Source organism: Pituophis catenifer, unplaced genomic scaffold (genome assembly GCF_029215685.1).
Source record: "Pituophis catenifer annectens isolate HBS135680 unplaced genomic scaffold, rPitCat1.0.hap2 SCAF_9, whole genome shotgun sequence".
Classification (NCBI taxonomy): Eukaryota; Metazoa; Chordata; class Lepidosauria; order Squamata; family Colubridae; genus Pituophis; species Pituophis catenifer.
In genome coordinates, this window is record NW_027256889.1 from 1,169,577 (window position 1) to 1,192,102 (window position 22,526).

The following is a 22,526-nucleotide window of genomic DNA, read 5'->3' on the forward strand; positions in this document are numbered from 1 at the left end:
ATTGGCTGGAACGTTTCCCCAAGCCAGCCAATCAGCACCCGTTACGTCAACGGCCCGCCGGCCGGAAAAAAGAATCTCCGCCTATTTCGGATTTGGGATTTTAGGAGCGAGCGAGGCGACAGGAGCGGCCTAGAGCGGCCCGTTGTGATGTCATCCGCCCCAGACACGCGGGAATCTCCTGTCGAATCAGCACCCCGGCTCCCCCATGACGCACCCTTCTCGGGATCTCGCGAGACTTCGCGGAATCTCCGCGTTAGGAGGCGGGGGCCTCTGTTTTGCTTTGAGGCGCCTCGGTTCGCCCCTCTCGGGAAGGAGGAAGCCGGGCGAGGCACCCCGACCGCCGCGGCCGCCGGCCGAACGACCGAGGACCTGGTAAGCGGCGCCCAGGAGAACCGTGGCGACCTTTGACCCCTCGGGAGCCCCTCCCGCCGGGGGAATTCCCCGCCCGCATGGCAGACCTCTTGGATTACAGCTCCCATCCTCCCCAGCCGCTCGCCCGGTGCTCCCCAAGGGCCCTGGACTACAGTCCCCACTCTCCCCGGTCTCCTCTCCGAACCACAAGCCCTATCCTCCCCGGCAGGACGGCCCCCGCCCTCTCAGGGGCCGAGACTGCAACGCCCATCATCCACAGCCGCCAGCCTCCTTCCAGGCAGCCGATGCTGGGGCCGCCCCTCCCCCAGGGGGTGTTTTGTTTGCGGGGTATTGATTTCAAGATCCATAAGATTCCCCCAACTTACAACATAAACACTCAGTAATACTTCTTTAAAAGGAATAAAAATTAAATATTAATATTTGACAATCCAATGCTCTTCTTCTACCGCCATCGGTGGGAAATCAGGAGTCCAGAGGCCGGTGGGCGGGGACACTGTTTATTTGCATCCCACCTTTATTGTTTCTGTAAATAACTCACAGTGGTGAAGATATCCAATATTCCCCCTTCCTCCTCTGTCTTCCCAACCACAACAACCCTGTGAGGTGGGCTGGGCTGAGAGAGAGAAAGGGACTGGCCCAAAGTCACCCAAGCTCATTTTCATGGTTAAGGCAGGACTTGAACTCACCGTTTCTCACTTTCTTTTGTTCTCCAAGTTTTATTTGTTTTACTTATATAACATTCATTTTCATCAAACAGTGTGCGGTCTGGGTACAATTATATTTAAGTAGTCATAATACAACACTTTGTTGTGATATTCATCACCATAATATTGATAATATACTAGCATAATAATATAATAACAATAATACGTAACATTTTCTTTTAACAACTCTCCACTTTAACATTTCTTCTTTTTATATCTCCTCCCTTCTAATTTCTGTTTCTGTTGTCTAGCCATTGATCAAATATGTCCCATATCAGATAATCTCTCACTTTCTAACTTGATGCTTTAACTACTAGACCAGCAGTGGTGCCCAACCTTTGCAGCTTGGTGGCCCGGCTGAGGTGGGGAAGAGGGGAACTGGGCCGTGTGAGCAGCTCAACTTGTTCCCCCCCGCCCCGCCACTTGCACAAGGGCTGCATGTGCACAGTCGCTGACCTGCCACTCAATTCCAAATAGGTCATGGCCTGATAGTGGGCCAGGGGTTGGGGACCCCTGCATTAGACCAATCTGGCTCATTGTTGTATCCCTCACTGGGTGAGAGAAAACTATGTGGAATCCTTTGCACCCAGGGTCCTTCTGTTGACCTGTCCCTGTCTGAGCCAATCCCCTTTCCCCATCAGACACATCAAAATTTTCCCTCTGGGCTTCTCTTTCTCCGCGGTCAGAGGGCGCAGTCAAGATGTCTGACAGTGAAGACAGCAACTTCTCCGAAGATGAGAGCGAGCGTAGCAGCGAGCCTGAGGAGGTGGAGGAGAACGAGGTGAGCCTGAGCCGCCCAGGGCTGAGAATTGGGGTTCAGGGATTCCCTTTGGCAAACTTGAGGACCAACTGTTTCTTCCCAGCAAAGTGGGGGAAAGCAAAGCTGCTTTCGTTGAGCTTTAGTTTAGCCAGACCGATTCTCCCTCGTCCCTGCAGGCAGAAGAGCGGGCCAGCGTCGTAGGAAGCGAGAAAGAAGAAGCGGAGGAGGAAGAGGAGGAGGAAGAGGAAGAATACGACGAGGAGGAAGACGAAGATGATGATCGGCCTGCAAAGAAACCCAGACATGGAGGCTTTATTTTGGACGAAGCTGGTAAAAACGCCCTGCTTTAATAGTTGGGGTTTGATAGTGAAGAACACAGGGAGTCTTAAACTTACAACAGTTTTCTTAGTGACCCTTCAAAGTTACAACGGCACTGAAAAAAGTGACTTATGACCATTTTTCATGCTTATGACCATTGCAGCATGGTCACATGTTCAAAATTTGGACGCTGGGCAATTGACTCATATTTATGACGATTGCAGCTTCCCGGAGTCACATGATCCCCTTTTGCGACCTTCTGACAAGCAAAGTCAATGGGGAAGCCAGATTCACTTAACAACTATGTTACTGCAATCTGCAATCATTTACTTAACAACTGTGGCAAGAAAGGTCATAAAATGGGACAAAATTCACTTAACTGTCTTGCATAGCAACATAAATTTCGGGCTTAATTGTCATAAATCAAGGACTTACCTGTATGCAGGAAGTAACCAAGTTCTTCCTGTTTCTCACGGTGCGGGTTTCCCTCGTTTTCTCTGTTCCCAGATGTTGATGATGAGTATGAAGACGAAGATCAGTGGGAGGACGGAGCAGAGGACATCCTGGAAAAAGGTAGGGCCGACCAGCTTCCTGTCCTGATATCTGAGATCCAGAGAGCTCTAGATGTCAGGATCGGTCAAGACCTTGCAAAGTGTACAAGTCCGACATACCTTTTCCTCTGAAGTTCCTGTGGTGATGGGGTTCCTGCTCTCCTCCACCTACCTTCCCTGCTGGGCACTCCCTACACAGGCAGGATTAAAACCTCCAGGAGGCTGGTTGGGAATTTGGGAGCATAATCTCAGCGTCTAGCAGGGTGCCTGTGGCTTTCGGAAGTGGCCTTCCACTGGCTAGAAGAAATTTAACCGGCTGTCTTTTGAATAGGCTTTCCTTTTCCTCGATTGCGGGATGATTTCCTCAATTACGATTGGAGACTTCTTAAAGTCTGTTGAGCTATGACTACTTTTCAAAAGTTTTTGTCTTTTTTTTTTTTTTTTTTGGCTTTCTCCTGTCAGAGCTAGAAGCAGTCTCTTCTCCCCTCTGGGATGTCTGCCACCCTCTTCCCAACCTGCAAAAACCAAATGTTTCTATAAAGCCCCAAATCTGGGTTAAAACTATAAACAAATCCTTGGTTGCAGAGGGTCTATTTTGCACGGTACCTGGCAGAATGTAAGAGGCGGTAACAGTGCCTCTGAGACCTCCCTGCCCGGGTCCCAGCCCTTTCCCCCACCCCCCCAGGCTGTCCCTATCCCTGTCCCCAACTCTCCCTCCCCTCTCCCCTCTTCCTGATGGCTTCTCCTTTGCGTTTCCGTGCATCTCATTCGCTTCTGCTTGGTTTGTGCCTCATCTTAATTTTGTTCCTTCCGCTTTTCTGTTCCCCATTCACCTCCACCCTGTGGTTGGTTTTGATGGTATTATTTGGCTCATACTGTCCGCCTTTCCACCACCACCACCTCCTCCTCCTCCTGAGCAGAAGAAATCGAAGGTAAGACAGTTTTTTGTTTTTCTCCTCTCCATTCCAGCTCCTCTCCTCTCCTTTCCACCAGCTGCCTTCCTTCTCTGCTTCGTTTCAGCCAGGTGGGACGCAATGAATGGGGGACCATAAGAGGGAGGGGAAGAGCATCCCCAGCACGCGGGCTTAGCTGCTGCAGGAAGTGCAGGGATCCTCAGGGTCAGGATGTCCAGTGGTCCAGGCATTCAAAAGCCGTCTGCAAGATCTGCAGCTGAGGTTCTTGGTTCATGTCCTGGAGTGCCAATAAATCTCTGTGCATAGGAAGAGAGTCCGGTTTCAACCCAGTTGCCTCTCTTTGCATGCTTCTTTTCTATGTGCAGGGACTTGCAAACATCCCCTCACAAACAATTATGCAAGCCTGCTGTTGCTTTTCTGCCTCTGTCTCTCCTGAATGTCCTGATAAGGCCACTGGAGCATCAGTGCATAGAAACAGGGCAGCCTGGCTGCAGTTATCAGTAGCTTTCTGGGAGATTGCAAGAGCTGCAAAAGTCTTTTTTTTCCTACCTTCTTCCTTCTTTCCTCCTTTTCCTGGGCTTTTTTGGTCAGAGGTCTAGTCTTCGCAGAGAGCAGTGGGCTGTCCCAGCCACCAAACTTCATGTCTGGAAGCTGCTGGTCCTTCCTTCTCAGCTTTCTCCTCAAATTTGCCCACTGCCTCTCTGCTTCTCCTTCCTCTCCTGCCTTTTGCCAACTCCTGTCTTTCTTCTTAGCCTCCAACATTGACAATGTGGTGCTGGACGAAGACCGTTCCGGAGCCCGGAGACTGCAGAACTTGTGGAGGTAATAGGAAGGGGGCATTCCAGGGGATGGGGAGGCTCTTCTGGGCTCACTATCTGAGGTTGCCAAGTTTGGGGAACCCTAGATTAAATCGATGACCCTACTCCTTTATATAGCCCATCACTATCTTAGCTGTTTCTTTGTTAACTTTAATACTATATTTATTGTCTTACTTTTAATCTATAATATTGGTTTAGCAGATTAGAAGCTGCCCAGAATCGTGTGAAAGAGAGCTGGATGGCAAATAATTAAATGAAATAGAATAACAACCTAGAACATCCACATATGTGTATAGCCCCCAGTCATAGGGGGACTTACAACCAGGTGGTTCATTCCTGTTAGAAATTCTGTTTACATATAGCACCACAAGAGCAAAGAGTACAGTCACCATGTGCTTTACTGTTCAACTGTTCTACTATAACAGGAAACAAGTTCTACTTGGAACAAAAGAGCACAGAGTATATATCATACCAGTAGATACAAACTTGTAAACACTGCCATCTACTGGCTGAATACTACTGTGGTTGTTGCATAAAAATATATTCCAACTATTCCTCTTTTTTTTCTACTTCTCTGCTCTCTGTCTCTCTCACTTTCTTCAGGGACCAAAGAGAAGAAGAGCTGGGCGAGTATTACATGAAGAAATATGCCAAGTCTTCCGTGGGCGAGACGTAAGTAGGGGCATCTCCTCTGCTAAGAGTCCCCTTGGGTTCCTGATCAGCAGCCCCGTTTCCTGGATTCTTCCGGCCTTTCAGCCAAGGTTTCTTTTTTCCTTCGGTCTCTCTAGTGTGTATGGCGGCTCCGACGAGCTTTCTGATGACATTACACAACAGCAGCTGCTTCCGGGAGTCAAGTAAGAGACGATGGATTTTACCTGTGGGGTAGTGCGAGGAGAGTTTGTTGGGGGCACAGGGCAGCGGTGGTGGAGGCTGAAGGGGCCCAGCCAAGACGCCTTGATTCGGCCCAAGGAGCAGAGACTGCTTGTTGGACAGGACAAACCAACCTTACGGGCTTTGTTTTCCCTCCCATTCAGGGACCCCAATCTTTGGACGGTGAAATGTAAGGTAAGTCTTCGTGGGTCAAGATTAGCCGGGCGGCCCCAGTGGGGGAACAGTGCAATGGAGGGGGTTGATTGAGTAATAACAGATCCCACAACTCCCTTCCCCACGTCTCCTTGGTTTTAATGTTTTCTTATGTTTTAACTATATATATAAAACTAAACTGCCCAGAGTCACTATGATAGGATGGGCAGCCAATAAAATTTATAAACAAACTTGGTTATCCTCACGAAGGGGCTGCTTTGACTTCAGGTCAGGTGGCAGGAGCACGGTGGCTTCTGGGGCTAGGACACTGGGTTGGAGGTTAGCAAGCCTGCGTTCGAGACCCAGGTGTTGCTGCGGTGGGGTGAGCTCCCCTCATTGGCTCAGCTCCCTTGATGTGGACATGAACAGAGCCCCCATGGGCGTCCCCCAGGGATTGGTGATGTCACTGGCTAATCCTTTCAACCCCGAAGTGCCTTAAACAGTGCCTGTGGCATGAACGGTGGGGGTGAGGTCAGGTGGCCCTCTGGCTGTCCCGGAGCCCTATTGCCACTGCTGCTTCTCTTGTGTTCCCCCTCCAGATTGGAGAGGAGCGTTCCACCGCGATTGCCCTGATGAGGAAGTTCATCGCCTACCAGTTTACGGACACAGTGAGTGGGGTGGAAAGTGGGGAAAGGAGGAAGATTTCGTGGGTCTGGTTTGGCTTTGTCCTTGGGCCCCTGGATATGGGAGACCCGTGTCCATTCATAAGTTCTCCGGGTCTTGGGCCTTTCTTGACTTGGCTGCTCGGCCATAAAATTAGGAATCTCTCCTGAATCCTCTGGGTACATGTAGGGTTATGGCCTTGGGAGAGTAGTAGAAGGCCTTATCCTGTTTTAAAAGATCTATGGAGAAAAATCAGAGAGGCCGTTCCTTGTACACAAAACCTTCGACTCCCCTGGTGCCTTATTTTATTGATATCCAGTTGTTTCAACAACTCAAAGCAGCAAATGAACGCAACACTCCTTCCTCAGCTTTTCCCCACAACAATCCTGTGAAGTGGATTGGGCAGAGGGGGGGGGAGGGGCTGGCCCAAAATCACCCAGCTGGCTTTCATGCCTAAAATGGGACTAGAATTCACTGTCTCCTGGTGATTACCTAAAGTCCCTTGAACCCGCCGTCTCATGCATGGTACCTTTTGCGTATTACTGGCGATAACAAGGGGGAAGGCTTCTCGCTGCCCCTGTGCAGATCCTGCCCTGGCCCGGGAGTTGCGTAACCTCCCCTCCTGCCTGCTGGTGTGTCTTCGCAGCCCTTGCAGATCAAATCGGTGGTGGCTCCTGAGCACGTGAAGGGCTACATCTACGTGGAGGCTTACAAGCAGACCCACGTCAAGCAGGCCATCGAAGGGGTGGGCAACCTCCGGATGGGCTACTGGAACCAGCAGATGGTGCCCATCAAGGAGATGACCGACGTCCTGAAGGTGGTGAAAGAGATGACCAACCTCAAGCCCAAATCTTGGGTGCGACTCAAGAGGGGAATCTACAAAAGCGACATCGCTCAGGTGAGCCGAGTTCAGAGGGCACGTTTTTCGGAGGGAAAGGGGATCACGTTAACCATTTTCAGAAGATATTTCCGGAGCGTGGGGGAAACTTACTGGGAAGAAGGACAGAGAGTTGTTAGGGATCTACAGGTAATCCTTGACTTATAACAGTTCACTTAGTGACTGTTCAAACTTACAACAGCACTGAAAAGAGTGACTTACGACCATTTCTCACACTTATGACCGCATCTCCACGGTCATGTGATTTACATTCAGAAACTAACTCACAGTTATGACGGTTGCAGTGTCCCGGGGTCACACGATCCCCTTTTGCAACTTTCCAAAAAGCCAAGTCAATGGGGAAGCCCGATTCACTTAACAACGGTATTACTCATTTAAGAACTGCAGCGGTTCACCTAATGAAGGTCGTAAAACGGGACGAACCTCACTTAACAAGTTTCTCACTTAGCAACATAAATTCTGGGCTCAATTGTGGTCGTAAAGGCGAGGCCCCCCTGTGTTTTGTGATTTCACCCACATTGACTGAAGCCACTTCCTTCTCTTGTTGTTAGGTGGATTACGTGGAGCCGAGCCAGAATCAGATCTCGCTCAAAATGATTCCGCGCATCGATTTCGATCGCATCAAAGCTCGAATGAGCCAGGTAGGTGATGTGTGGCCTTACAGGAAGATCTCTGCATTTAAATATTTGGCTGAGCCTTCATTTTTCCTGTCTTAATCGTCGTTAACGTTTGGGGCTGGAACAGTTGCCTGGTCTTCCGTTTTATAAGACAGTAGCAGCGTTATTTGGAGTATCATTTCAGATATCCTCACATCTTTCCCAGCTCCAATCCTCCACCTGCTTATTTACCACAGTTGAATCTTGTTTTCTTTTCTCCAAATCAGCTAAGGTGGTTAGGAAGAGATGAAGTCAAGAGTGTCAACTCTGAAGCTGGCCTGACTGAGGCCATCTTGGAGGCTTCAGTGTTGCCACTGTGGCAGGAGAGTCAAACTCGATTTCATGGAGGGCCACATCAGGGTTGTGTTTGACTTCGGGGGGTTTGGGGGGGCGTGACCAGCTCGATGTCACTCATCGAGGCTCCATTTTCAGCCTCGATGGCCCGCCCAGGCTCTGTTTTCAGCCACAATGGCCTCCTGCAGCCCTCTGTCAGCAAAAACGGAGCTCGGGGAGGCTGTGTGCAGCCTGCCCAGGCTCCGTTTTCGCTGAGAGTGTTGTAGGAGGACATGGCAGGTGAAAACAGTGCCCAGGTAGGCCACCTGCAGTCCTCCTGACCTCCGTTTTCACTAGCACCGTGGGTCGGTCCTTTGCTGTTTTCAGGGCAGGCCCACAGGCCAGATCTAAGCACCCCAGAGGCTGGATCTGGCCCGTGGGCCTTGATTTTGTCATCCCTGCACTTTGGTGCTGAGGGATAGGGAGGGGGGAATAGAGATAGTTGGGGGTTTTGTAGCCAAAACAAAATAGTTTCCCCTGAGAACCAAGGACATTCCCGCAAGTGGCTGAAGCGAGGAGGAGTGAAGTTTCCAAGCAACCAGACAGCCTCTCGATTGGACCATGTGACTGATTGATTGGGGAACGGGGGGAAACTTTTAATTCGGTGAAAACCGCGGGAACCTTTAGAGTCGGTTTTCACCAGTCTGTGCCAATATGATATAGCCAATAAACCTGTTCTTTGAGGAATTCCCCTGCCTCGGAGTTCTGTTTGCTAGGGGTGTATTCCTTGGAACCCTGACCCAGAGCCCTAGAGAAGCTTTTGCGAAATAATAAAATGCAAAAAGCAAATAAACCCCCGTCATAGCCTCTTTTTCTAAAGATTTACAGTAAGTGTTTGGGCTAACGGTTCGTCCAAATCTCTCTCCGTTGGCAGAAAGATTGGGTGGCGAAATGGAAGAAATTCAAGCGTCCCCCACAACGGCTCTTCGATGCGGAAAAGATCCGGTGAGTCAGCCATGCCTTTCGGAGAGACAGGATCGGCCTTCGGAAAGGCGGGTGGAGCTGAGGAGCACAGAACGGCTGGACCAGAGTTTCTCAACCTTGGAAGCTTGAAGATGGGTGGACTTCAACTCCCAGAATACCCCAGCCAGCAGCGCTGGCTGGGGAATTCTGGGAGTTGAAGTCCACCCATCTTCAAGCTTCCAAGGTTGAGAAACACTGGACTGGATGGTTCAGTCTAGTGAGGGGCACAGGGAACTGACCCACGACAGTATCCCCAGGGTCACGTGATCCCCTTTTTGCGACTGCGGTGAATCACTTAACAACTGTGGCAGGGGGTGGTAAAATGGGCCCAAACTCAACAAATGTCTCACTTAACAACAATTGTCATAAGTCGAGGACTACCTGTTTATCTAGCCTAAATGAAAAGGAAGGACTAGGGGGGACATGATAGCATCTTCCAATATCTGAGGGGCTGCCCCCAAAGAAGAGGAGGTCAAAGTATTCTCCAAAGCACCGGAAGGCAGGACAAGAAGGAACAGATGGAAGCTAATCAAGCAGCCTGAAACTTAAGGAGAAACTTCCTGACAGTGAGGACAATTAACCAGGGGAACAGCTTGCCACCAGAAATTGTGGGTTCTCCATCACTGGAGGGTTTTAAGAAGAAACTGGATAGCCATTTGACTGAAATGATCTGGGGTTTCCTGTCTAAGCAGAGGGTTGGACTAGAAGGTCCTTCCAACTATGTTATTCTGCTGTGTGGAGAAACTGCTTTGGGTTGATTTGTCGTGTCCTGCTTTGGTTTAACTCACCCTTCTCGGGGGGGTGGGGGGGTGGGCAACTGGATTTCCTACAGTCCCGTCCCAGTGGGGGCTTTTTCATCAAACTTCTCCTCCCCCCCCCCTTCCAGATCTTTGGGCGGTGACGTGGCCTCCGATGGGGATTTCCTGATCTTCGAAGGGAATCGCTACAGCCGGAAAGGGTTCCTCTTCAAGAGCTTCGCCATGATGGCTGTGGTGAGGATGGGGGCTGCTTGGCGGGGCGGGGTTCTTCTTCGGAGTCTGGGATGGGTGTTCACGGCTCATGGGCCAATATTTCACACACCCATATGCTCATTGTCCCTTTTCATCTAGTCTCGCGTTAATCTCTAACCTTTCAATGCCGAATGTTTTAATGTTTTTAATGCTAGGGAATGTCATCAATGCTAGAAGGGTGTGGAGTTTCTGTAATGGAGGGAAGAGGGGAGGAGGAGGGGGGTGGGATTCCAGGGTCCTTGGTGGTTTTCTCACAGACATTGCAGTACCAAACTAGATCACATCATCAGTGCCACTATTGAGTATACTAGCCACTAGTACATCAATAGAGAGCTTCAAGGACCCCACAGTCTTTTTCCTCCTCCTCCTCTCCACAAACCCCCTTCTCTTCTAGCACTGATGATGTTACTTAGTTGGGTAATGAAATGTCTGCAAAAAAACACCAAGCTCGGAGAGCACCCAGGAGCCCACCGTGCAAGCTGAGCCACAGAGGTTCTTCTTCTGCTATCAGCTTGGAGTCCAGTTCTGGTTCCTGTCTCGAGGGTCCTCTCTGGGTTAATTTCCCCTCCCCCTCCATTGCTGGCTCTTGTTTTGACTTCAGATCACCGATGGAGTGAAGCCCACTTTGTCCGAGCTGGAGAAATTTGAGGACCAGCCTGAAGGGATCGACTTGGAGGTGGTGACCGAGAGCACAGGTGCGTCCCCTGCTGCCTTCTCCTAAGGGGAGCTGCCTTGATGTGGCAGGTCCTGGGGGGCTCCCAGGAAGAGGACATCGGGTGTCCCATGTGTTCAGCTATGACCAGGCCATCTTTTCTGGCTCCTGGCTAAGGGCAAACGCCTCTGCCCATCGGAAGGCCCTCGAAGGAGGCCACTGGACAGAGCATCTTCACACCTTCCCGTTTTGGTTTCAGGGAAGGAACGAGAACACAACTTCCAGCCGGGAGACAACGTGGAGGTGTGCGAAGGGGAGTTGATCAACCTGCAGGGGAAGATCCTGAGCGTGGACGGGAATAAGATCACCATCATGCCCAGGCACGAAGACCTCAAGGTAGGGACCTCTTGACCATTTCTCTGGCTCTCAGCTTCAGCCTGCCAGTTTCCTTTCTCTGTGCCCACCTTTACAAAAATCAGTTCCCCATTCTATCTGTCTGTGGGGCCTCAGGAGAAGAGGCGCCTGCTTCAGCTGTGGGGCTGAGAACCAGCTACCTCTCTCTCTGTCTCTCTACCCAAGGACTGTGTCCTGGCCCTGAGCAAGAGGGACAGTCCTGTCTGGCCTGGTAGGCAAACCTGGGTTAACCCAAGTCCGTCTCATCCAGGATTGTGTAAACTGAGCTGTCTTCCAAGGCTTTGGAGCAGGAAAAACCCACCACACCTGCTCCTTTACATGGTGTGCTTTCCTGTGGCTGATTTATTTTCCTGTATAAATGACATTTAGTTTGATTCTTACAGCCCCCTGCTCAAGGAAGCCTCGTTTGCCTCGGGGTGTTATATGAACGCTTCCTATAAGTTAGGGCTTGCTAACCTTAGCAACTTTTAAGATGTGTGGGCTTCAACTCCCAGAATTCTGCAGCCAGCATGAATAGACTTCAATTCCCAGGACTCCCCAGCCAGCATATGTGAATTCACCTCCCAGAATTCCCCAGCCAGATGAGTGGACTTCAATTCCCAGAAATTGAAGTTGAAGTCCACATATCTTAAAGGCTGAAAAATTCTGCTGCAAGTGGAGGCCCTTGGAATCTCTCTGCCGAAAACCCGACCTCTGACCTCTCCTCTGCAAGGGCCAGACCCTCATTTCCCATCCAACAAACAAAGACACCCCCTCCCCACTCCCTATTTGCAGGGAGAGCTCTCGTCCCCCATCCTCTGCTCTTTTGTTCCCCTCCTTCTCCAGGATATGCTGGAGTTCCCAGCTCAGGAGCTGCGCAAATACTTCAAAATGGGAGATCACGTGAAGGTCATCGCCGGGCGCTTTGAGGGCGACACGGGGTTGATTGTCCGTGTGGAGGAGAACTTCGTCATCCTTTTCTCTGACCTGACGATGCACGAGGTGAGTGGCCAAACAGCCCCACAGAATCCATGGTCTGCGAGGCATTTGCTCGTGAGTTATGGGCCTGGCTGGGGAGTGCGGAGTGGAGGAGAAGGGGAGAGGAGGCTTGTGGGGTCCTTGGTGCTTTCTTTGCAGACGTTTCACGACCCGACTAGGGAACATCATCAATGCTGGAAGGGAATGGGGGTTTGCTCTCTGTTCCACTACCAAGAAAAAAACATCACCCCACCTACGCAGATAGGGCACGCTACTAGTATATAAACAGAGAGCAAACCCCACTCCCGTCTAACCCTGATGATGTTCCTTAGTTGGGTAATAAAATGTCTGCAGGAAAACCATCAGGCTCAGAGAGGCACCAAGGATCTCACAGTCCTCCTCCTTCTCTCCAAAAATCCCCCTCCTTTCTAGCACTGATAATGTTCCCTAGTTGGGTCATGAAATGTCTGAAAGAAAAAGCACAGAGAGCACCAAGGACCCTACAGTCGTCATCTTACTCCTCTTCCCCTCCTCCTCTCCACAAACCTCACTCCCTTCTAACATGATGATGTTATGTAGTTTGGTCATGAAACGCCTGCAAGAAACATTGAACTCCTGTTTCTCCCCACCTCCACAGCTCAAAGTTCTCCCCCGAGACCTTCAACTCTGCTCCGAGACGGCCTCTGGTGTGGACGTGGGGGGCCAGCACGAGCTTGGAGAACTAGTGTTGCTGGATCCCCAGACCGTCGGGGTCATCGTGCGTCTCGAACGGGAGACCTTCCAGGTGGGTGGGTGACGCCTCCAGAACGTGGAGAGTTCAGATTCAGAAACTGCAACCCCCTGACCCTTTGGCTGCTGTTGATTTAAGACTGTTATGGTAAAGAATCCCCAAAACCTGGCCGGGGGCGGGGTGGTGATCATCGGACCTTCTACCCAGTTTGGCATGAGCCTAATTTCCAAATATCCAGTGCCGTAAAAATAGGAATTGTGACATTAAATCCTGACAATACCTTAAAGCAGTGCTTCTCAAACTTGCCCATTTTAAGAAAAAAACTCCGGCATAGCTGGCTGGGGAATTCTGGGAGTTGAAGTCCACACATCGTCCAGCGGCCAAAGTTGAGAAACACTATCTTAAAGTCTTAAAATGGCCAAGCTTGAGAAACACTGGCCTTGGGTCCATCAGCTGAGCTCTGCCTCAAATCTATGACCCCGAGGCCCTTGGGGGATGCAACAGGGGCTTCGCAGGCACCCCCTGGGGACCTCTCCCACCATCTGGCTCTCAGCCTAGGTCTCTCCTCCTCATTCAGGTCCTGAGCATGAACAACCAACTGGTAACTGTGCGGCACCAGGCGGTGAATCGGAAGAAGGACAATCGCTTCGCGGTCTCCCTGGACTCGGAGCAGAACAACATCCACGTAAAGGACATTGTGAAGGTCATCGAAGGTTCTCATTCGGTGAGCCACCCACCCATCCATCCACGAGGCTGGGCGTTGAGCTGTGTCTGGACAGCAGGGGGAGAAATGTGTCTCACTGGCTGCCTTCATCCCTTTAATGCAGTGTTTCTCAACCTTGGAAGCTTGAAGATGGGTGGACTTCAACTCCCAGACTCCCAGAAGCAGTGCTGGCTGGGGGATTCTGGGAATTGAAGTCCACCCATCTTCAAGCTTCCAAGATTGAGAAACACTGCTTTAATGGAAAGAGGAACTGGGGGTGACATGATAGCAGTCTTCCAGTATTTGAGGGACTGCCACAAAGAGAAGAGGGTCCACCTATTCTCCAAAGCACCGGCAGGCAGGACAAGAAACATGGAAACTCATCAAGGAGAGAAGCACCCTGGAACTAAGGAGAAACTTCCTAACAGTGAGGACAATTAACCAGTGGAACAGCTTGCCACCAGACGTTGTGGGTTCTCCATCCACTGGAGTTTTTAACGAAGAGATTGGACAGTCATTTGTCTCTATTGATCTAGGGTTTCCTACTTGAGCAGGGAGCTGGACTAGAGGACCTCTGAGGTCCCTTCCAGCTCTTTTATTCTGTTCCTAACCCTGTGGTGTGAAGGGCACAAGTGCCCGAATTCTGATCACCTGACTCTGGGGACGCTGCGGTGGTTATAAGTGCGAGGACCCGTTCTGTGCCGGGTTTTTTGGGGGGTTGATGTAACTCTGGAGTGGTTGCCGGAGGAACTGGGTTGTAAGTCCAGGAGTAGTTGTGACTTGTCGCTCCTCTCTCTCCTTCCAGGGCCGCGAGGGGGAGATTCGGCACCTCTTCCGGGGCTTTGCTTTCCTGCACTGTAAGAAGCTGGTGGAGAACGGAGGGATGTTCGTCTGCAAGACGAAGCATTTGATTCTGGCGGGGGGCTCCAAGGTGAGGCAGCCCCTTCCCCTCTGGCCCTAAGTGATGCGTGGGAGAGGCGAGGGTGCCCGTTCTTTTGCGGGTCCATAAAGGGAACTCGTGGGAGGAAAGCTCCATCCCAGACCAGCCCTGTTTGCTTTCCCATAACTGGCCTGGAACTGGCTAGATCCGGTCCTTGTCTAGGGGCTTGGGTGAATGTGGGGGGAGGGAGGGAGGGCCTAGGCAAGCTGTCGGTTAAGTCCACGTATTGATTGATTGCCTTTATTATTTTAACAAATAAGGTGGCCAACTTACCCAATATACCTTCTTCCTCCTATTTGCCCCATAACAACAACCCTGTGAGGTGGGTTGTGCTGAGAGGGACTGACCCAAAGTCACCCTGCTGGCTTTCATCCTTCAGGCAGGACTAGAATTCACCGTCTCCTGGTGATTGGCCCAGAGTCGCCCAACTGACTTTCATGCCTAAGGCAGGACTTGAACTCATCGTTTCCTAGTGATTGGCCCAAAGCCAGCCAGCCACTTTTTATACTTAAGGCGGGACTCGAACTCATGGTCTCCTGCTTTCTATCCTGGTGCCTTCACCACTAGACCAAACTGAACTTCCTTTTGGCAGCCCCGGGATGTCACCAACGTCACGGCTGGTGGCTTCGTGCCCATGAGTCCACGGATGAACAGCCCTATGCATCCCAGCTCTGGAGGTGGGTAGAAGGAAGGGGCCATCTCGGGTCTTGTGGTGGGGTGGGAGGTCCCCCACCATCCTTCCCCCTCACTGGGAGGGCAGGAATTGCAGCAGCCAGAAGAAAGGGAAGAAGAAGACAGTGAACCAAAGAAGAGATGGACCAAAGAAGGGAGGGTAATCGGTCCTTCCTAGCATGAGGAGGTGGGCTAAAGAGGAGTCGAATCTCTTGAATAGGATTCAGAGGGCCCCACAGCCCAATCCTCCCCACCCCTTGAACTGAGTGTCCAGTTCCGGGCGCCAAAACAGCGCCCGGCCTCTACACCAAGGTCCTTTCCCCAGGAGTTACAACATAGGTGCCCTTCTGAGATTGGCAGGACCCATCAAATGGCAGTGCCCTCCCAAGAGGACGGTTGGAAAGGCATTAGATGGGCTACCCCAGCAGGAAGACAGTGGCACCTTGGAGGGGCACCCATGTCTGTCTTCAGCAAAGGGCTGCCATGCACACAGCCCCCCCCCCCCCCAAAGAGCCCCCTGGGAAGGGCCTGCCTCTTTGCACACCTCCTTTTACCTTATGCAGGGCCACGGGGCGGCTTTGGCGGTGGCGGAATGAACCGAGGCCGTGGGCGCAGGGATAACGACCTCATTGGACAGACGGTGCGGATTTCCCGAGGGTCTTACAAAGGTGAGAGGTCGCCACTGGTTTTTTTTGAAAGATCAGGTCCAAATGTGAATTAAGCGGATGTTCTTGCTACTCGTGCCTTCCTAGAGGAATCTTCTCAATTCAAGTTAGCACCTGGAAGGACAGGTAGGCAACTATGGCCCCTTTACAACCTGTGAACTTCAGCTCCCATAGCTGGCTCAGGAATTCTGGGAGCTGAAGTTCGCAAGTCATAAAGGGTTCATAATTGCCCACCCCTCTCCTAGGAGTTAGAAAAGCATCAACAGAATTGGACTCAGCTTTTTTTTTATTTTTTATTTTTTATTTTGATTTATATGCCGCCCTTCTCCAGAGACTCAGGGCGGCTTACAATGCGTTAAGCAATAGCCTTCATACTTTTGTATATACCTGCTTAGTAGGGCTTTCGGCCCTCCCCCCCCAAGCGGTGTTCTTTTTTACACAAAGTCAGCTTATTGCCCCCACAATCGGGGTCCTCATTTTACCTACCTGAAAAGGATGGAAGGCTGAGTCAACCTTGAGCCTGGTGAGATTTGAACTTGCAGTAATTGCAAGCAGCTGGTGTTACTTAACAGTGCTTTAGTCTGCTGCGCCACCAAGGCTCTTGACCTGCGGCTACGTAGAGATTCCAGGTGAACCCTCATTTAACGCCCGCCCTGTGGAACCTCTGTGCTCGTCTTTTCCAGGCTACATCGGTATGGTCAAGGATGCCACGGAATCCACCGCCAGGGTAGAGCTGCACTCCACATGCCAGACCATCTCAGTGGATCGGGAACATCTGACGATCGTGTAAGAGCCTTCGGGAGTCAGATTTGAGATGGGGAGGGAGGGAGAGCCCCCCCCCTCACCCCACCTGCGTGCTTGGTTTCAGAAATGTCCTCTGGGTAGGACAGAGCCCCTCTGGGCTAGACTCAGAATCCAGCCGAGCCGAATGGGATGATGTGCCAGCTTTATTGGACCCAACTCTTCATGTCCCTCCTTTTGCAGAGATTCCAAAAAGCCATCTGGCATGCCCTCTGGCTATGGACGGACCCCCATGTATGGATCCCAGACACCTATGTATGGCTCGGGCTCCCGCACACCCATGTATGGGACCCAGCATGATGGTGAGTAGTAGAAAGAGGGTGGTACACCCATCTGCCTGGCCAGGAGAGGTCAGTGGATATTGTGACCTGTCAGCTGTCAGTCCCTCCGGCAGCCGAATCAGATGAGGAGGAGGAGGCATGGGAGTCAGGGTCAGCATCAAGGCAACCCGAGAGCTCCGAGGGGGAAGAGGGAATGGAGCTGTCAGAGGGAGAGACAGAGGCGGAGTCTGGGCCGTCCTCCAACCCTCAGATGGGGAGTCAACAGCCCCCAGGTCTGGAGGTGGCTGATGAGGAAGAGGAGGAACAGCTGGGTCCAGTGCCTGATAGAAGGCAGAGGAGAGGAGAGCAATGGAAATCTATGGGCCGATCCTTGGGACGGAAGAGCCACCACTGCTAGCGAGGCCCCACCCTAGCTCCAGGGATAAAAGTCAGGGGGCGGAGATGAATAGGTGTGGCAGACAACTAGTCATCTCCTGGCCAGACGAATTTGTTAGCCTGCGGTGAGAGAGAAACTTTTTACTGGGGCTGCTGGCGCTCCTAATAAAGGAATCTTTTGAGTTCACTTCAGAGGGTTTGTCGTGTTTGGGGAGCTTGGTCAAAACAGTGGGTTTCTTAGCATCTGACCTGTTGGCTACCCCGAAGGCCTCTTCCACCCTTAGCAAGGAGGCTGTTGAATTCCCTAACCTGATGACATTGTGTGAGAGGGCGGGCTGCCTGAAAATTGGCTGGCAACTGAGCTGGTGGTGCCCTGCCCCTTTAAGACCTCTCCCTAGCCTGCCCAGCAACAAGCAACTATAAAAGACAGGCAGAAAAGCAGCTGGGTTTGGTGGATGTTGTTGTTGTGTAGCAGTAGGAGTAGGAGTAGGAGGTGGTGTGTAGCAGTGCGAGGGGAAGTTGTTTAACGCAATAACAGTAACAAATAACAAATGTCTGTTTTTCAGGAAACCGGACGCCGCACTACGGCTCCCAAACACCCTTACATGATGGCAGCCGGACACCTGCCCAGAGCGGCGCCTGGGATCCCAACACCCCTTCAAGGTAGGACTTCCAGTCTGGTGGAGGGAGGGCTGGGGGAGTCCCAGCACAGGAGCTGAATTGGACATCTTCTACAGGCCAGAGGAAGAATTTGACTATGGTTTCGACGACGAGCCCACGCCTTCTCCCCAAGGCTATGGAGGAACCCCCAACCCACAGACTCCAGGCTATCCAGACCCTTCTTCCCCGCAGGTTAATCCTCTGTACAACCCTCAGACGCCCGGAACCCCAGCCATGTAAGTGCACCAGCGCTGAGATCGCTGGACTAGAGGGTGGCCAACGGGTTGGTTGGCTAACTCAGGACAGGAGCCCATGCAGAGGCTCAGGGAACCCTCCTCCTGCAGCCTGAGAGAGGAGGAGATTTGTGGCTCAAGATTAAACTGGGGGCTTCTTGGGACTCTCTGAGCTTGGTGAGTTCTTTGCAGGTGTTTCATGACCCAAGTAGGTAACCTTATCAGTGTTAGAAGGGAGTGGAGTTTGTGGACAGGAGGAGGAGGGGGGGGCAAGCAAGGGAAGAGGAACTTTATGGGGTTCTCAGAGCCTGGTGGTTTTCTTGCAGGTATTTCATTACCTAACTAGGTAATATCATTAGTGCTAGAAGGGAGTGGAGTTTGTGAAGCGAAGGAGAAGGGGAGGAAGAAGAGGAGGAGGACTGGTGGGGTCCTTGGTCCTTTCAGAAACTAGTGGTTTTCTTGGAAGCATTTCATTTAGGTAACATCAGTTGTAGAAGAGAGTGGGGTTTGCTGCTAGCACTGACGATGTTCCCTAGTTGTGTCATGAAATGACGAAGGAAGGAAGGAAGGAAGGAAGGAAAGAAAGGAAAGAAAGAAAGAAAGAAAGAAAGAAAGAAAGAAAGAAAGAAAGAAAGAAAGAAAGAAAGAAAGAAAGAAAGAAAGAAAGAAAGAAAACCACTAAGCTCAGAGAGCACCAACAACCTCAGAAATAGGTCTCCCTTTGAGAGCCCATCCTGAAGGTTCTCCTTGATAGTTGCTGATTCTCAGACTGTACTGGAGCAGGGAGTGGGGAGGGGGGAATGGCCGTTGGCTGTCCTACCTGCTCTGACGAAAGCCTCTTGTCTTGGCAAAGGTATAACACCGACCAGTTCTCTCCGTACGCCGTCCCGTCTCCTCAGGGCTCCTACCAACCGAGTCCCAGCCCTCAAAGTTTCCACCAAGTGGCACCCAGCCCTGTGGGCTACCAGAACACCCACTCACCTGCCAGCTACCACCCGACTCCTTCGCCAATGGCTTACCAGGTACGCTTGATAAAGCCAACATGGAATGGAACCTCTCTCCCTCGGTGTCTTTAAAACAGCTCCGCAGCCTCACCTCGGGAGCCCAAGCGGCTCATCTAAATTTTTAACTTTTGTTAAACTGATTAATTTTTAATATTTTACTTTACTCCGTAAAGGAGATGAATCTTTTTAAAATTTGAAAAAGAAACAGACAAGGCACCCTTTGAAAAGGCATCTGTGCTGCTTCTCCAAGAACATAAAGTGACACGTGGGTTGAATAAAAGTCTAACCAGAGTCTGAAAAGATGGGAATCAGGTTGCCTCTCTTCCTGTCACCTGCCACAGCCAAGCAACTGCCTGGAACCAGCCCTGATTTTTCTCATGCAGTCTCTCTCTCTCTCTCTCTCTGTCTCTCTCCAGGCTAGCCCCAGCCCCAGCCCAGTGGGCTGTAGCCCTATGACCCCGGGGGCTCCTTCCCCAGGAGGTTACAACCCTCACACCCCTGGCTCTGGGATTGAGCAGAGCTCCAGCGACTGGGTCACCACCGATATCGAGGTCAAAGTGCACGACACGTACCTGGACAGCCATGTGGTGGGGAAGACCGGAGTCATCCGTAGCGTGAATGTAAGTGGCTGGACGGAGGAGGCCGTTTGCACGGGGTGACCAGGAAGTAGACAAGGGCATGAAAGGGTTTGAGCAAAGAGTTGGCTCTTTTCTCCCACAAGAGTCGAAAGCGGAAACCTAGAAAGGACCTTGGGCAGAGGTGGGCCCTGTCCTGTCTTTGGCTCTGGTTACTTCTGAGTTGAGGGTTGGCCATTCCACTACAGGTAGTCCTTGGCTTACGGCCCCCATTGAGCCCAACATTCCCAGTGCTGAGCGAGCCAGCAAAGTGAATTTTGCCACATTTTATGACCGTTCTTGCCATTCTTAAGCAAATCCCTGCAATTAAGTTAATAACATGGTTGTTAAGTGAATCTGGCTTCCCCATTGACCTTGCTTGTCAGAAGGTCGCAAAAGGGGATCCACGTGATCGTGGGTCATAAATGTGAAAAACAGTCATAAATCCCTTTTTTCGAGTGCTGTTATAACTTCTAAACAAATGGTTGTAAATCGAGGACTACCTGTAATCCAGAAGGAACAGTATAGTGGTGGCTCAGGAAGATCCCAAGGAAGGCTGGCTGTATTTTAGCAACTACCCCTTGTAGGTTCCTCCTAGTTCTGGTCCGTCTTTATGGCTACCGTTTCATGTTGATCAAGGAGAGGGATTGGCTCCCGCACAGCCGAGGAGAGATTATTCTCTTGTCACCAGAGTTAGGTGAACTTTCCTGTGGTTGACGCTTCCAGCTTGTCACCTGGGTGGTTTTCTTCCTTTCCCCTCTTCCCCCCCACCCTCCCATTCTTCCCTCCCTTGTTTGCCCTGCTAGGGTGGGATGTGTTCGGTCTACGTTAAGAAATGTGAAAAGGTAGTCAGCATTTCAAGCGAACACCTGGAACCTGTGACACCAGCCAAGAACGATAAGGTAGGTCGAAGCTTTCTCCACCAGGCAGCCTTCTCTGTCTGTCTGTATATCTTTACCTTCCATCCATCCATCCATCCATCCATCCATCCATTCAACTTTGTCTGACTGTCTATCATCTATCTAATCTAATCTACCATCCATCCACTCAATTTTATCTATCTATCTATCTAATCTAATCTAATCTAATCTAATCTAATCTAATCTAATCTAATCTAATCTAATCTAATCTACCATCCATCCATCCATCCACTCAACTCTATCTATCTATCCATCTATCTATTAATCTAATCTAATCTACCTGTGGCTGCTCCTCGCTGGGTCTGCCTTTGAGTAAAAGACTCGAGGAAGCCTCGCCTTTTAGCCAAGTAGTTCTGAGTTTTCTCCTGCCTTGCAGGTCAAAATCCTCTTGGGAGAAGACCGCGAAGGGACGGGAATGTTGCTGAGCATTGATGGGGACGACGGCATCGTCCGCATGAACCCAGAAGAGCAGCTCAAAATTCTCAACTTGCGTTTCCTGGGCAAACTCGTAGAAGCTTAGCAGGGTGGAGAACAAGAGGGGTGTGTGATTAGGGGGGCTTGGTTACATTTTCTTCCCTCTTTTTTCACTTAGCCGGTTGCCTCCCAACCGCGCACCGTCAAGGCTTTGTACAGATTTGCTCCTGAGGAAGGTTTATTTTTCTTTGCGCGTCTGCGAGTTTCTTCCTGCTGCCTATTTTTCCCAGCGCTGCGAGTGACTGCTTGGGTGAGGGACAATCTTGCAATCGTCTTACAAAGTGACTTCAGCAGAAGAGCTGCCGCCAGTGGAGCACCGTGCCCGGCTGTTTCCCAAACCCTCTTCTGTAGCACTTTATGGCCTCTTCAGCACCAAAACATCCAACCCTTAAAACATCCAACTTGTTTCAATAAAATCATCTCAAAGTTTTTATATTGTGAATTCCTACTTACAAAAATCCTGAATTTGTCTGTCTGCATATCTGCTTTACTTACTTACTAACTTAGACAGGTAGTTCTTAACTTAAAACCACAATTTAGGCCAAAATTTATGTTGCTGAGTTTTGACCCATTTTACGAGTTTTCTTGCCAAATTTATTAAGCAAATCACTGCAGTTGTCAAGTAACATGGATATTAAGTGCATCTGGCTTCCCCATTATCAGAAGGTCTCAGGACACTGCAACAGTCATAAATACGAGTCAGTTTCCAAATTTTGATCATGTGACCGTGGGGATGCTGCAACGGTCATAAGTGTGAAAAATGGTCCTATAAGTCACTTGCAACTTCGAACAGTCACTAAATGAACTGTTGTGAGTCAATGAGCACCGGTACCTGTATGCTTCCCATCTAAACTAGGGCAATTCTGGCCAATTTACAATCAAAGCAATAAAATAAAAATTTTAATTAAAATTAATAAATATTATTTAGATATAATAAACACTAACTGTGGATGCCTTGGCTCTATATCTTGTGAAAATTGAGGTTTTCTTTTTTAAGGCACGTGTCTTGCTCTTCGCACGTGCTTTGCTGTCCCTTCGGCTCTTTAACCTTGTCACTTTCCGGGAAGACCGGTAGGGAAGAGAAGGTTACGCCCCTTCCCGTTGTAGCCAATGGGAGCTGCGGACACTTATTTTAATAAAAACTTCGCGGGTTTTCTCTATGCCCCCTTGAACCCCAATTGGTCGAAGAAATTTGGGAGGCGTAGATCTGGTTGGTGGATTGGATACCATGACAAATCCCGCTTCTGTTATTGGACAAAGCGGTCGAAGGGGCGGGCAGTCCGGCTCCGGAAATATTGATGTGGTGGGGAGGGGAGGTATCTTTCCTTTTCGCTCTCTGATTGGCCGCCTCCGTTTTCCCCAGTCGCGCCGCACGCCGGACACCCCCGCCCCCTCGCTCCTGATTGGGCAAGGGCCGGCGCAGGCGCGAGAGGCCCCCCCGAGCAAAG

General features: G+C 50.7%; 1 protein-coding gene across 3 annotated transcripts; it reads left to right on the plus strand.

The window, feature by feature from the left end:
* The first annotated feature begins 267 nt into the window (after window positions 1-267).
* On the plus strand, window positions 268-21,502 carry SUPT5H (SPT5 homolog, DSIF elongation factor subunit). 3 transcript variants are annotated; one of them, XM_070949233.1, is made up of 30 exons: window positions 268-372; window positions 1,718-1,857; window positions 2,013-2,166; window positions 2,662-2,727; window positions 3,626-3,637; window positions 4,372-4,441; window positions 5,041-5,109; window positions 5,226-5,291; window positions 5,472-5,502; window positions 6,060-6,128; window positions 6,770-7,021; window positions 7,573-7,662; window positions 8,885-8,955; window positions 9,860-9,965; window positions 10,585-10,678; window positions 10,895-11,031; window positions 11,875-12,030; window positions 12,644-12,790; window positions 13,314-13,460; window positions 14,245-14,370; window positions 14,972-15,056; window positions 15,615-15,719; window positions 16,400-16,502; window positions 16,701-16,819; window positions 17,740-17,836; window positions 17,911-18,069; window positions 18,920-19,088; window positions 19,487-19,690; window positions 20,491-20,586; window positions 20,981-21,502. In XM_070949233.1, exons 2-30 carry the CDS (start codon window positions 1,777-1,779, stop codon window positions 21,122-21,124), a joined length of 3,225 nt encoding a protein of 1,074 aa, XP_070805334.1. In that variant the 5' UTR covers window positions 268-372; window positions 1,718-1,776; the 3' UTR covers window positions 21,125-21,502. The 3 variants fall into 3 exon arrangements, with proteins under 3 accessions (XP_070805334.1, XP_070805335.1, XP_070805336.1); XM_070949234.1 differs by having other exon boundaries at window positions 1,763-1,857; XM_070949235.1 differs by lacking the exon at window positions 3,626-3,637.
* Window positions 21,503-22,526: the final 1,024 nt, after the last annotated feature.